This window comes from Ochlerotatus camptorhynchus, unplaced genomic scaffold (assembly GCF_037179485.1).
Source record: "Ochlerotatus camptorhynchus isolate MF236.1 unplaced genomic scaffold, CSIRO-AGI_Acam_v1.1 ptg000165l, whole genome shotgun sequence".
In the NCBI taxonomy this organism is placed as follows: Eukaryota; Metazoa; Arthropoda; class Insecta; order Diptera; family Culicidae; genus Ochlerotatus; species Ochlerotatus camptorhynchus.
Window position 1 is genome coordinate 1,311,048 of NW_027040655.1, and position 13,035 is coordinate 1,324,082.

At 38.4% G+C, this 13,035-nt stretch overlaps 3 protein-coding genes across 3 annotated transcripts in view; 1 reads left to right on the forward strand and 2 right to left on the reverse strand.

The window, feature by feature from the left end:
• The window catches only part of LOC135701513 (THAP domain-containing protein 1-like), a 278,412-nt gene that overhangs the window by 191,946 nt on the left and 73,431 nt on the right, over nucleotides 1-13,035 (forward strand). The gene's annotated exons all lie outside the window — the stretch shown is intronic.
• On the reverse strand, nucleotides 36-1,260 carry LOC135701481 (UPF0193 protein EVG1 homolog). Its single transcript, XM_065222287.1, has 3 exons — nucleotides 706-1,260; nucleotides 277-645; nucleotides 36-217 (listed from the first exon to the last, which is right to left on the reverse strand). Exons 1-3 carry the CDS (start codon nucleotides 794-796, stop codon nucleotides 51-53), a joined length of 627 nt encoding a protein of 208 aa, XP_065078359.1. The 5' UTR covers nucleotides 797-1,260; the 3' UTR covers nucleotides 36-50.
• Nucleotides 5,880-7,764, reverse strand: LOC135701483 (protein phosphatase methylesterase 1). Its single transcript, XM_065222289.1, has 6 exons — nucleotides 7,561-7,764; nucleotides 7,283-7,475; nucleotides 7,109-7,218; nucleotides 6,739-7,050; nucleotides 6,340-6,680; nucleotides 5,880-6,274 (listed from the first exon to the last, which is right to left on the reverse strand). Exons 1-6 carry the CDS (start codon nucleotides 7,635-7,637, stop codon nucleotides 6,117-6,119), a joined length of 1,191 nt encoding a protein of 396 aa, XP_065078361.1. The 5' UTR covers nucleotides 7,638-7,764; the 3' UTR covers nucleotides 5,880-6,116.

Sequence of the window (13,035 nt, forward strand, 5' to 3'; positions counted from 1 at the left end):
GAATGTGTGACTACTACTAGGATAAATGCCGAAGTTCATTATTGGACTGACTACTTTTCCTCGACTGAATCCTGTTTCGATTGCTCTCGCTCCAGCCGTTTGAGCTCGTTGAGGCGTTCAGCGATCTGAGCGTGAATAACCTGCCGATGTTTCTTACCCTCGCCGAGAGCTTCCATTTCAGACAACCATTCGACGCGTTCGTTGATTTCCTCCAGCACTACAAACAATACAAAGATTCATAATCATAATAGGTTCAACAAGAACAATCAACCTTACATTCCGCTTCCCGATCCGTTTCGGTGTAGTCCACATCCGAATCGCTCTTGCTACGTTGAACTCGTTTCCGCCCGTCATCGGGGAATATTTTGCACCCCGCCATCCGTTCCTGAAGTTTCAATTTGGACTTCTCCACCGGTTCCTTGCCGTCCTTTGGCACGTACTTTTCCACATCGAACGCACCGCTTTCTATTATCGTCGACAAGGACCGCTTCTTGATGTTTTTCCTAGGGATCGCGACCGGAAGAAAGTTACTGTAGTCCTGTTCGAACTTGGGTTCCTTCGGTGGCGGAAGTGGTTCCCCAGTTCTCAGATGGTAATTGATTTTGTTCCGCTGCAGAATAGTCAATTTTGCTTCCTCCATTAAAACTAATCAAAAGGCAAACAATTAGAACGAGGTCATCTAATCAAACGGTCCCAAGGACTTACCCTTAATAAGATCCTGAGTTTCTTTCGTGTACTTCGTTTTGGGGGCATGGAAGAGCCCTCCCTTGGCGACTCGTGAGCTTGGCCAATCCATTGCTACTAAGTGATGGATAGCACTTTCATATAGGTCTTGGCTAAAGGGAATGTGTGTAACTACCGCACTTCAAGGACAAGTGCCTTGAATCACAATCTGCTTCTCTCGCCTCTGTTGATGTCGATATTGAAATTGGCTACATACACAAGTTGTAATAAAGGCAATGAATTTTATGAGCACGTTAAGGTTCAACTACAAACTCCAATCAGGATAAGCAACTTCCTAGCTCTATGTTCTATTATTATTATACGTTAGGCAGATAGATGTCTAGCCTGTGAACTGCACAATCGAAAGTTATTGTTCTTCTGCAATGGAAAACAGTTCGGTGGAGAAAGCGGACATCATAATTGAAAACGTCGCCCTTGGCAACCGACAACTCGCGCCGCCTTTCACATACAAGCGTCCTCGTTCGCGTTCTCATAAAACATCAAGCACGGCATATCGTTCACGACACCCAAGCATGGACGTACACGAAGGACATATCATTTTTGACAGTTTCATTTCGGTTTTGTTATACCAACTAGATATATCAGACGGCCAATTGTATACAGCACCCAGGGTCCCGTGTCAATTATCGGTGATTTGCCATGGACTATTCGTTGTCATGGATGTAACAAGTACTGTTTTATGGTGCGCCATCTGCAATAAACCGATTTTACGCACTTCTGTTTCGGCTGTCGTGTCGCTGTCGTGCATCAGCAATGTTACAAATCAGTGCCAACATTTCAAAGGGGCGTAATTGCTTTTATAAACAATGGCTTTTGCCGTCGATTTCTCGCAAATAAAAGCCCACCCCTCCAAATTACCAATGCTAGCTGGGACAGGAAACATTCTTCTACCTGCTGATGTCATTCATTTTCATCACATCTATGACACAAACGTCATTCCCATATACTTTGCGTGAAGCCGAAAAATCCTGGTTCTCTGGTTCGATCGAACCAGAGAACCAGGATTTTTCGGCTTCACGCAAAGTATATGGGAATGACGTTTGTGTCATAGATGTGATTTTCATCAGTGAGCTTTCATTCGCAAGAAATCGAAGACGAAAGTCATTGTTTACAAATGCAATTACGCCCCTTTGAAATGTTGGCACTGAAATGATGAATAATCATGAACCACAATGTGTTTGACTGAGGTGACTTTTTTGTCACATAATTGGAACTGAAACACGCTATGCTGCATCACCATGCGACTTGCAATCCTAAGTAAGTCCTTAGTAACAACGGTCGCTGTTCGTGGAATAAGGGACCATGCACTTATTACGTAAGATTTCAATAGGGATTTTTCTATCCCAGCTCTCCCTTAGTAAGATCTAGCATCGAACACTAACATGTTCTGTATCTTCATGATTTCGTAAGGTATTTCTGAGATTCCCTGCCTCCCTTGCATGCTTGGCATACACAGTTTTGGTCACGAACTGCTCATTTGCTAATAAATGTGAACACAGTTGACGAAACATAGTTCTTTTTGAAGTAGTAGATAGGATAGAGTTTAAGCTTGAAGATTTTAGTTCTAGTAGTAAACTGTATTTGTTTTTGCGTTGTAAAAATGAAGTGAGAAATGCTCGCTGCACATCTCGGACTTGAGGCGTAAAAATTCATTGATGTTGATTCAAATGTTAAGATTTACCTACTCTTTGCATATCTATAGTAAGCTATGATCCTAATCTATCAATTACGTTAAAGAAAAACAAATTTCAACAACTGAGTGAAAAGTTATTAACAAATTAGCAGTTGGTGTGTACAACTGGGCATTCCAAGCATGCTCCCTTGTAAGGAAACGTAAGAAAAATTATTTTTAAAATCTTACGTAATAAGTGCATGACACTCGATCTTTGTACTAAAACAATATTTTGACATTTTTTGAGAAAAGTGTGCGAAAACCACGAGAAGAGTCGCTGGAAGAAAATCACGCCAAAACTGCTTGACAAACTGGAGGCGACTGGGTTCGGAATAGTCTGGTCTAGGGACGTAATAAAGCTAAAGAAGATGAAGAACGATTTTTGACTTTATTATTAATTAATTGTTTTATTGGACATTTGTTCTAAAGTCTCAGCATTCAAAATTGTATGCACCTCGGTAGGCAGTTCTGTAAGGTTCTGTACTATCCATAAATGCAAACCAACTTAATTTGAATAGGAAATCATGCTGGTATGCTTTTGTGGGCAGTGTACTAGGGAGGCAGCTTCATCTTTAGCACTTTGTTTTGAATACAATTGAAGTGTTTTTTTTTTCATCTAGTGCAACAACTAGACCAAATTGGCATAGCGTAAAGCACGGCCGATCTTAAAATATTATTAAATAGGGGAAATGGCTCTAACGTTGGCCTATGGATCTAAGATTGGGCCCATCGCTAAAAATCCGCTACCTATTTATCATTTTTTTCTAGATGAACGCGTCATTGGGACGCCCTGCGCTTCGGTCAGAGAGCGTATAGGGCGTCGTTGTGCCAATTTGGTCGTGGCACATTTCGAGTATGAGAGAGTAATTGCAATTAGATCAAAAGTGTCTGAGAAAAATGCAAGTACTTTCGCAGATTACCCGAAGTTGCGATAGTGAAGGTATAATCACAGACAAGCAGACATAACACTCTTCATCAAAATCGTTTTAACGGTAAATTTATATGTATCTTAGCTGGTACTACTGACACTTGTGGTGCACATAATCAATTCCTTAGCGTTTGACGTTTACACACTAAAACCATCTGTTGAGTGTGTTACCCATCATAGTGTACACGACACACACACACATGAACGCGTCATTGGGACGGTACTAATGCTGGATCAATAATAGAAAAGGGCCCATCAGCATTTGTAAACAAACCGTTCCAAAGCCCTTTACTCACAAAGCGAAGGCCACCCACGCAAACCAACACCATCATCAGATAGGGGAAACTTCCACCTACACGATGATGATGTTGCTTTGTGTGGGCGGCCTTCGATTTGTGAGGAATGGGCTTTGGAACGGTTTGTTTACAAATGCTGATGGGCCCTTTTCTATTGTTGATCCAGAATGGATATTTTTGGTCGTTATTGAAAATTTAGTCGATTGCTGAATTTATGTAAAGGCCCAAATTAGGGAAATTTAGGCCGACATTACATCCATTTCCCCTATTAAAAGATTGTTCAATGTGATATTAAAACAAAATGTTGTATCAAGTACTATCCCAAAATACCTGGATCAACAATAGAAAAGGGCCCATCAGCATTTGTAAACAAACCGTTCCAAAGCCCTTTACTCACAAAGCGAAGGCCACCCACGCAAACCAACACCATCATCAGATAGGGGAAACTTCTACCTACACGATGATGGTGTTGGTTTGTGTGGGTGGCCTTCGCTTTGTGAGTAAAGGGCTTTGGAACGGTTTGTTTATAAATGCTGATGGGCCCTATTCTATTGTTGATCCAGATATTTCACTTGCCTTGGCTTTCTAGAAATCATCGATAGAAGTCATTATTTACAAAAGCTGTTATGCCCTAATTCCAGCCGTATCTAGATTATTTCTTTATCATAGACCTGATTTTTTTAGCCGGTCCCGAAAACAGTTAACAGGTACCAGAGTTTCAAGCACATCCACAAGCACTCTATGCTCATATGGTTAAGGGGAGGTTCATTTAGATTTTGTCGAAAATATTTTCCGGTTTTCTGCGTACAAAACAAATCGCCATAACTTCTGTTTTTTTACTGTCACCTGTTGAAATTTGGTTGCAATAATTTCCGAAACAAGTTTTGCTAAATTTCCCGAAAGAACTGCTTATGTAAAAAAGTAGGAATAAAAATATTTTACCAATTTGTCAAACCATCGATCTCACATGTCACATTTTTTTTTCAAAAGTTCTCGAAAGAACTGCTCGTAAATAAAGGAAGGCAAAATATCCTTAAAATTTATAACCAATTTGTCAAACCGACGATATTTTGCCAAATTTTTCGATATAAATTCAAAAATGAAAGGTAAATATTCTAAAAATATATTATCAATTTGTCAACCCTAATAGTAAAGTACCATATATGTATACATAGGGTTAACTACCCCATTTCCGGCCTATTAAGCACAACCCGCACTTAGTATTTCTTAATCTAGCTCAGTTTAGCATCAAACGGAATGTTATTATTACTGATGACTTTCAAATTTATTTACCTTTCCGTACGTACCGTAAGATTTGATAAAGAGAAACTAATTGTTGCGATATTGTAAAAAGTCTAAAACAGCTTTTTGACGCCAAACTCGGCCTACGGATTCTAAACTCGGCCTAACGCATTGAAACGCCTATGAATTCACTTCGGCCTATCGGATGAAGATAAAAATTGATTCGGTCGGAGCGCTTCTTTTGTTTTTGGGAATAATGGGTGCAAACCTTCATATCACGCGTTCTCATTGACTTCGTTCGGTAGCTTATTAACTAAAGTATCGTACCAAACGCATAATTGACTTGTTAACTCTGAAATCATGGATTTATTTGAAGTTTTCTGCCCGTTAGGCCGAAGTAGTTCTCTACCCTATAACACCACAAATGGTTCAACCTTATCCCATATTGTTGGAACTGAGTACTGAGAACTAAGCACTTTTTTAAGGTTATTTTCTATGGATTATTATTCTATATATAAAAATGAAAATGCTTTTAACGGCTCAATACATTAATATAGGGGAAAGAGGGGCATAGTGAGCATCCTGTGCTTTGGCAATGGGTTTCTAGCTACCCGAAGCAAATTAATTGGTAGTTGGGTTAATCTCATAAACCTTCCATTTGCATGGTTTGAAATTTAATCTGGTTTGCAATCTACTCACTATGCTCAAATTATAGTAAGAAAATGGCCAGCAATAAGGGTTGGAAATTTCCTAACTTTTTTTTTCGGGGAAATGGCGTTCGGGGAAGTGACATTCGGGGAAATGTAGCACAATCATTTTACTCAGGCACTTTTGAGCAAACTGCAATCACTCTCTCATACTCGAAATGTACCACTACCAAATTGGCACAACGACGCCCTATACGCTATCTGACCAAAGCGCAGGGAATTTTCATGAAAACTCCAAGTAGAACTAAAAACAGTTTTTGTTTTGCATTTATTTTTTTTGCGTACACGGGACGTTCGGATAAATTACACACTTCGTTTCATTGTGATGCAAATAAATTAATGTAATGTGTATACCTAGATCGAGTCGAAATATTGATTAAATAGGAAACGAAAATCAGTGGAAAAAAATTGATTCATATAAAAACTAAACATTCCACTAGGGGTAGGTACAGCTGCACTAGTGCGGCTGCATCTCAGAGAAGGCCCTAACAATTGTAGGTACATATCCATGGTCTTACCGAGTACATTCAACAGGCAGGCATATGCTTCAAAAATTGTCCCTCACCGGATGCTTCGGCAAACTTATTCCTAAGTAAGTACGTTCCAATTACTTCGGCTACCTCGTGGGGCCTGTCTTCGTGAACCGCATGACCGCATCGGGCCAACACTTGCAGTTGGAATTTACCTATGGGTGAAAGGTGTTTCTTAGGATTACAGGGTTCATTTGCTTAAGGAAATCGTATTCCCTACCCTGCATCTGACCAACGGTGAGAGCACGGTCTAGATTGTCGATTCCCGCCAGAAGCAAAAGCTTCGGAACTTTTACGTCCAAGAACTTCTGACTGAGACCTTGGAACCATCCTTCCCAGTACTTTTCCGATTTGGACAAATCGATACGCCAGGTATACTTTTTGAGATTGATGGGAGGGCTAGTAGCCGCATCAGCTTCAGTATCAACGGAAGTGTGAGCAGCAGGGGAGGGTAGCTCAACATCTTCCGCTATAGCGTTCGGATTCGCAAACTTCGTTTGTGCTTCGAGGGATTCCTCGGCCAGAGGAAGTTCGTTGGTAGAAAGTTTTCCAGTTTCAATGCTGAAAAAAAAAATAGTTCATTTGGTATGTGTTGATTTATGAAGTGTAAGTCATATACTTCACAATTTGCCCTGGCATTGAAACACGTGCAGATTCTATATTCCGAATTTGTCCGCTTCGAACACTCCACTCTACGGCATGTTGAATGCTTTTGAAGGCGCTTGGCCTAGATCTTAAGAAGCTTTGCATACTGGCCAGCGCTTCTAGTGCGGTTCCCTCGACAACGTCGATAACTACCACTCCAATCAGACTAATAATGACGTCCATATTTGCAACATGAACACAAATTGCTCCTCCCATCGAGTGACCAATCAGAATCACCGGGGGCGCCGAATCTCCGTACATCGTCACAAGAACATCAGCAACATCTCTAGATTATTTACAACGATACATATATGATTGATCGGGATGTTGACGAAGCAACTTACTGTGCTAAAGTTTCCGCTGAGAGATCGTCTTCCTGTTCCGTTATGGTGTCACCATGTCCTCTAATATCGATGGCCAAGCACTGACAGTGGATGATTTTCGAGATCTCCATCTATTGAACACCATTTATGAAATGGACAAACACAAATTCAATCGTCTACTAAATGTGTACTTACACTAAAGTGTGCCCATGATAAAGCCGAAAAGCCACCTCCATGGAGCATCACCAGCAACGGACCGGGAGCTTTCGGCTTGCTCGTCAGGTAAACCCGAAACTTGCCCCGTTGCGTTTCAACATCCCGGCTTTCGGCAAAGTACTCGCTCCACATGATTGGATTGTAGTCGGTTTGCCGGCGAAACCCGCGATCGCTGCAAATAAACAAAAACATAAATTTAAAATCAAGGTCACCATTTTAAAGCAGCATAGGTATATAGAATTGCAATTGCGGCTTACGAAGGTTTTGGAAACTTCGGATTCGGACACATTGGCGGCAGACGGGACTTCATCATGACGCGCTCTAGATTGGACATACTCCCTTGGCGGAAGAAAATTTGGTTTACTTTTACGTTTGGATAAAACTGCGAGGAATTTTATTCCAATGGCCAAAAGGTAAGAGTGACCAAAACTTTGACCGAAGAAAAACAAAACCGATCCGGCGGCGAGCTGCTGGCGGAGTTTGAAGTTTGTGGCGAATCTCTGATGGCGTTCGACGTTTGAGATTTATGGCATTCGATAGCATAAAGGGCGTAAACGTAGCTTTGAAATATTTCAGTAAAATCAGTGCCAACATTTCAAAGGGGCGTAATTGCTTTTGTAAACAATAGCTTTAGTCGTCGATTTCTCGCAAATAAAAGCCCATACCTCCAAATTACCAATGCTATCTAGGACAAGAAACATTCATCTACCTGCTGGTGTCATTCTTTTCTATGAGTGAGCTTTAATTCGCGAGAAATCGACGACGAAAGTCATTGTTTACAAATGCAATTACGCTCCTTTGAAATGTTGGCACTGAAACGTATGTTACACGAGCAGTATACATTTTGGCGATTTTTTTTAACTTTGGGACTGTTCATTAACTATACACGAAACGAAAATCAATTATTTTATTCATGTGTTTCACTTATACATTTTTGCCAAAACATCGGCCTTATTCTGTGACAAACCACATACACAGCAAAAAAATGTAATACCGATAAATGTAGTTCAAGCTGATGTATGAAATAATGATGCAATAACAAAAAGCAGATACAATATTACATCAATGGATGTAATTTTGTTCGCAAAATCGATGTACATCGTACAACGTTATTGGCAAATCAAAGTTGGCACTCGTGGAGAATAGAAGAACTATAACAGTGATGATGGTTTCAAAATTTTCCACGGGGAAGTATACGAATGCAATCTTAAAATGCTTTTATTTTGCAAATGGAACATTTTATTTAAATCTGGTTGCTGCTACAGTGGTAGAAAAGCTGAAATCTATGTGTACACCTAAAAATCTGAAAAGAAATTAATTTTTCTGTATTATTTGTCTATTGAGTAGTCCTTAAGTTTTCTACTAACATAGCATCAACCAGATTTAAATAAAATGTTCCATTTGCAAAATAAAAGCTTTTTAAGATTGCACTCGTATACCTCACCGCGTAAAATTTTGAAACCATCATCACTCTCATAGTTCTTCTATTCTCCACGAGTGCCAACTTTGATTTGCCAATACACTGGAGTCGCTTTTTACGCGGGTGATACGTCCCGCGTAAAAAAAAACCGCGTAAAAAAAACCGCGTAAATTCCGAAATCCGCGTAAAAAAAACCGCGTAAATTCCGAAATCCGCGTAAAAAACACCGAGTAAAAAAAGACCGTGTAAGAAAAAACCGCGTAAAAAGCGATACCGCGTAAATTCTGAAATCCGCGTAAAAAAAACCAAAATCCGCGTAAAAAAAAACCGCGTAAATTCCGGAATCCGCGTAAAAAAAAACCGCGTAAATTCCGAAATCCGCGTAAAAAAAACCGCGTAAAAAAAAACCGTGTAAAAAAAAACCGCGTAAAAAGCGACTCCAGTGTATTACACAACCGATGGATTGACCTGGTTGCAGCAGTTTGGATGTAATATTCAACAACTTTTTTTTTCTGTGTAGGTCCTATAAGAATGCATAAATGGTATGTGTGACCTCTTATACATTTCATTTGACACAGACATGATCTTTATTAACTTTTTGCAAGGCGTCTACTAATTAGTTGACTTATATACATTTTATGAATAATCAGCAATAGAAATTTGCCAAAATGTATAAGGAGATTTCTATCCATAGGTAGACAGTTTTTTTTTTATTCTTGACCCCCCAGCCCCTTTGTTGTAAACCTGGAACGTGATTGATACATTTAAAATTTTATTATGACACGCTCTATTGGCAAATCAAAGTTCGCACTCGTGGAGAATAGATGAACTATGAAAGTGATGATGGTTTCAAAATTTTCCACGGGGAAGTATACACGGCGAATGAGAACGACTCAAATTTGAGTTTAGTTCACTCATAATCGCCAAAAGTGCAGGAACTCAGCGATGAGTAAAATTTGTCTCAAGGTTTCCTGTGGAAAACCTAAAAAATCTGCCGGGATTTTGTCCCTGGAAAATCCTGGAAAAACCTTGGAAAAAATGAGGCAAATTTACTCATCGCTGAGTTCCTGCACTTTTGGCGATTATGAGTGAACTAAACTCAAATTTGAGTCGTTCTCATTCGCCGTGTACGAGTGCAATCTTAAAATGCTTTTATTTTGCAAATGGAGCATTTTATTTAAATCTGGTTGCTGCTACAGTGGCAGAAAAGCTCAAATCTATGTGTACACCTAAAAATCCGAGTAAAAATCTGAAAAGAAATTAATGTTTCTATATTATATGTCTATTGAGTAGTCCTTAAGTTTTCTATTAACATAGCGTCAACCAGATTTAAATAAAATGCTCCATTTGCAAAATAAAAGCATTTTAAGATTGCACTCGTATACCTCACCGTGTAAAATTTTTAAGCCATCATCATTCTCATAGTTCTTCTATTCTCCACGAGTACCAACTTTGATTTGACAATGCAAAGTAGACTACATACAATGGCTACAATGTTTTATTTATATACTATGCATTATTTCTATTATGTTTTAGTTTGGTTTTAATGCCTTCTTTTGACATAGTGATGCTAATGACTTCACAGTGTAGATTATACTGTCGCATCATTCGATTGAAGGGGCCATTTTTTGCGTAATTTGTTCTGTGTGATTTTTCTGAGAATAATTTTCGTGTTCTTAGATGCCGACAGGGTGTGTAGAAGTTTAATTGTAAAAGTAATTATTCTGATGATTCTATGCGATGTGAAATAATGTCATTGATGAAGAAAAGCATTGCAAATTCGCGGCGTTCTTTGAGTGTTTGTAAGTATGCTCATCAAGCGTGCTTCATATGATGGAAGAGGTGCGGTCCAATTCATTTTGCGAAGGGCATATAAAAGGAATTGTTTTTGGACGGATTCTATGCGATCCTCGTGTATGGCAATGTACGGATTCCATACTAGGTTACAGTATTGCAGAATAGGTCTTACGTATTCAATATATAATAATTTGATAGTGTATGGGTCTTGAAAGTTATAGCTGAACTTCGTAATGAAGCCGAACATACTATTTAATTTCGTTATGATTGTATTATAATGTTATACAAAAGTGAGTTTGGAATCTATCAGTCCCATATGCACACAGAAAAAATATTTTAAACGTAATAATAATTGACGTAAAATCAATAAGAATTTCATTTTGTTTTGGCTGCAAAAAGAAATCATTATTGTTTCAACAATTCAGTATTTTTGTTCCTTAAATCCGGATTGTTGAATCAAAAAGAAAATCTTTTCGAATTTACAAGAGCTTTCATGGTTTTGACATAAGCTGTCAAATTTGGCAGCTGGGTCAACAACAAAACAAGAGCAAATTTTCATTACGTCGAAAGTAACAAAGGTAAACAAAGTCGAGCTATCAGTGTCAATCGATGCTCCTGCTATTACACTATATACTGTCCGAATATAGGATCACATCCCATTTTAAAATTTATTTACCAGTCAAATTGCTTTTTGACATAATCACCTTCCGATCAAAATAGTTTTCGATGTTACTTAAGTCACCCGATTTCTATGGAGATGCCGTTTGACTTAAGTAACAGCGCTGAGAAACCCGTGAAAAGTGTACGTTCGTCGTTTCGCTTTCTCATTATTAAAGTGAATAAATCGAACTGTTTGTTGCTAAGATGATTTCGGTGGTCCTAAAATGATGACTGGGCTGCACGTAAGGAGACGTAATTGATAATTCTCCCGAATATCCTGGTAAATACACTTTGACTTAAGTAACAATAGGGGCCACCAAACGACGTATAATAACTTTTGACTTAAAAACCAGTTTTAACATGAAAGCTAGCGAATTGCATTTGTATGATGTATAAACCCTGCTATATATGTTAAACATTGCTATCACTATGAGATTATACGAGTTTAATTGAAAATAGCAATAACTTTTCGGTCATCAAAACAAAACTTTATTATTCTCGGATTGATGCGAATGCTACTTACGACATAATGAAAATGACTTTAGACGTCAATGTCTCTCCAAAATTACAAAGCTAGCTGGTAGAGGAAACATTCCTCTATCTGCGGGTGTCATTATTTTTCATTAGTGAGCTTTTATTCGCGAGAAATCGACTGTTAAAGCCTTTGTTTACAAATGCAATTACGCCCCTTTGAAATGTTGGGACTGATATTTATTTTATGAAGTAACAATTGGGTTGTTTAACTTCAAAAAATATACAGATTTTTATAAACATCTGATAGAGCTTCATTTTCTGAACACGATATTTTTATCGGTCCCGTAGACATCCACACGATTTTTAAATCAAGATTTAAATTTTTGATCGTTGACACTTAATCTATTCGTTGACAGCTCTCTCCCATACAAAGTCCCACCAAGGGGCACTGCTAATGTTAATGTAATCGTACTTATTTAAAATAGTTCCAGTGTACCGAAATTGGTGAAATTTTGAATTTGGACCTCAATACCCCTAAACAACCCAATTCACGCAGTTGAAATAAAAATATGTTTATTGATTCAATAATAATATGGTGATTATTTTTATGTTTTGTTTTCTTTTTACAACAGAATTGCAATTGAATTTCAGGATTTTCAAGATCGACTGTCTGAGGCATAAAATCACTGATCTCGCCATCCTTCGGAAGGGAAGTAAATCCGTAGGTTCCCGGTTCATGAGTTGATAGGTCGATAAGTAGGGTCCAGGTGTGGGAGCTGCCTGCCTGGCGTCGTTAGCATTGGTACTCAAAAATGATGCCATATATACAGACTTCTGTACACGAAAAAAGTGGTCACCCTTTTTTAATTTTATTAAAAAAATATCAAATGAAGTATTTCGTGAAGCTACAATTAATGCAATAACTAGTTAATATATGTCACTATTTTTGTATCTAATGAGATTAGAAAAATCGTGTCCGCACCTTTATCGTGTACAAAAGTCTGTATATCTGGCATCGTTGGTACTCAGTACGGAAAACAAGATAAATAATAGCAATAATAAATAAAAGCTGTTTATATTTAGCAACTGCAGCATACTGACTTACATCAAATCTCAATATGTTCGGAAATCTTGCACTTATTTCCCGAAATTCACAGTTTAAAACAATTCAATATTGTGGAACGCGGAAAAAAGCTGAATTCAGTTTTGTGTTATTGTTTGCATTTTTGTCCGGGTGAAAACGAGGGAATGACCGGTAGTTATTTTGAATTTGAGCGTTGCGCCCGGGGAGTGGACACAACAAATAAATGCTAAATTAAAACTAACTATTGTTGGCTTCTCGGTTGGCTTAAGGGAAGAAATACAAGTAAAAAAAAAATTT

Coding starts and splice junctions, on each gene's coding strand:
- LOC135701483 (XM_065222289.1), bottom strand. CDS start 7,637: ATGTCCAATCTAGAGCGCGTCATGATGAAGTCCCGTCTGCCGCCAATG. Junction 7,219..7,282: donor TATCATGGGCACACTTTAGT/GTAAGTACACAT, acceptor GGTGTTCAATAG/ATGGAGATCTCGAAAATCAT. Junction 6,681..6,738: donor ATGCCAGGGCAAATTGTGAA/GTATATGACTTA, acceptor TTTTTTTTTCAG/CATTGAAACTGGAAAACTTT.
- LOC135701481 (XM_065222287.1), bottom strand. CDS start 796: ATGGATTGGCCAAGCTCACGAGTCGCCAAGGGAGGGCTCTTCCATGCC. Junction 646..705: donor AACTCAGGATCTTATTAAGG/GTAAGTCCTTGG, acceptor CCTTTTGATTAG/TTTTAATGGAGGAAGCAAAA. Junction 218..276: donor AACGGATCGGGAAGCGGAAT/GTAAGGTTGATT, acceptor TATTGTTTGTAG/TGCTGGAGGAAATCAACGAA.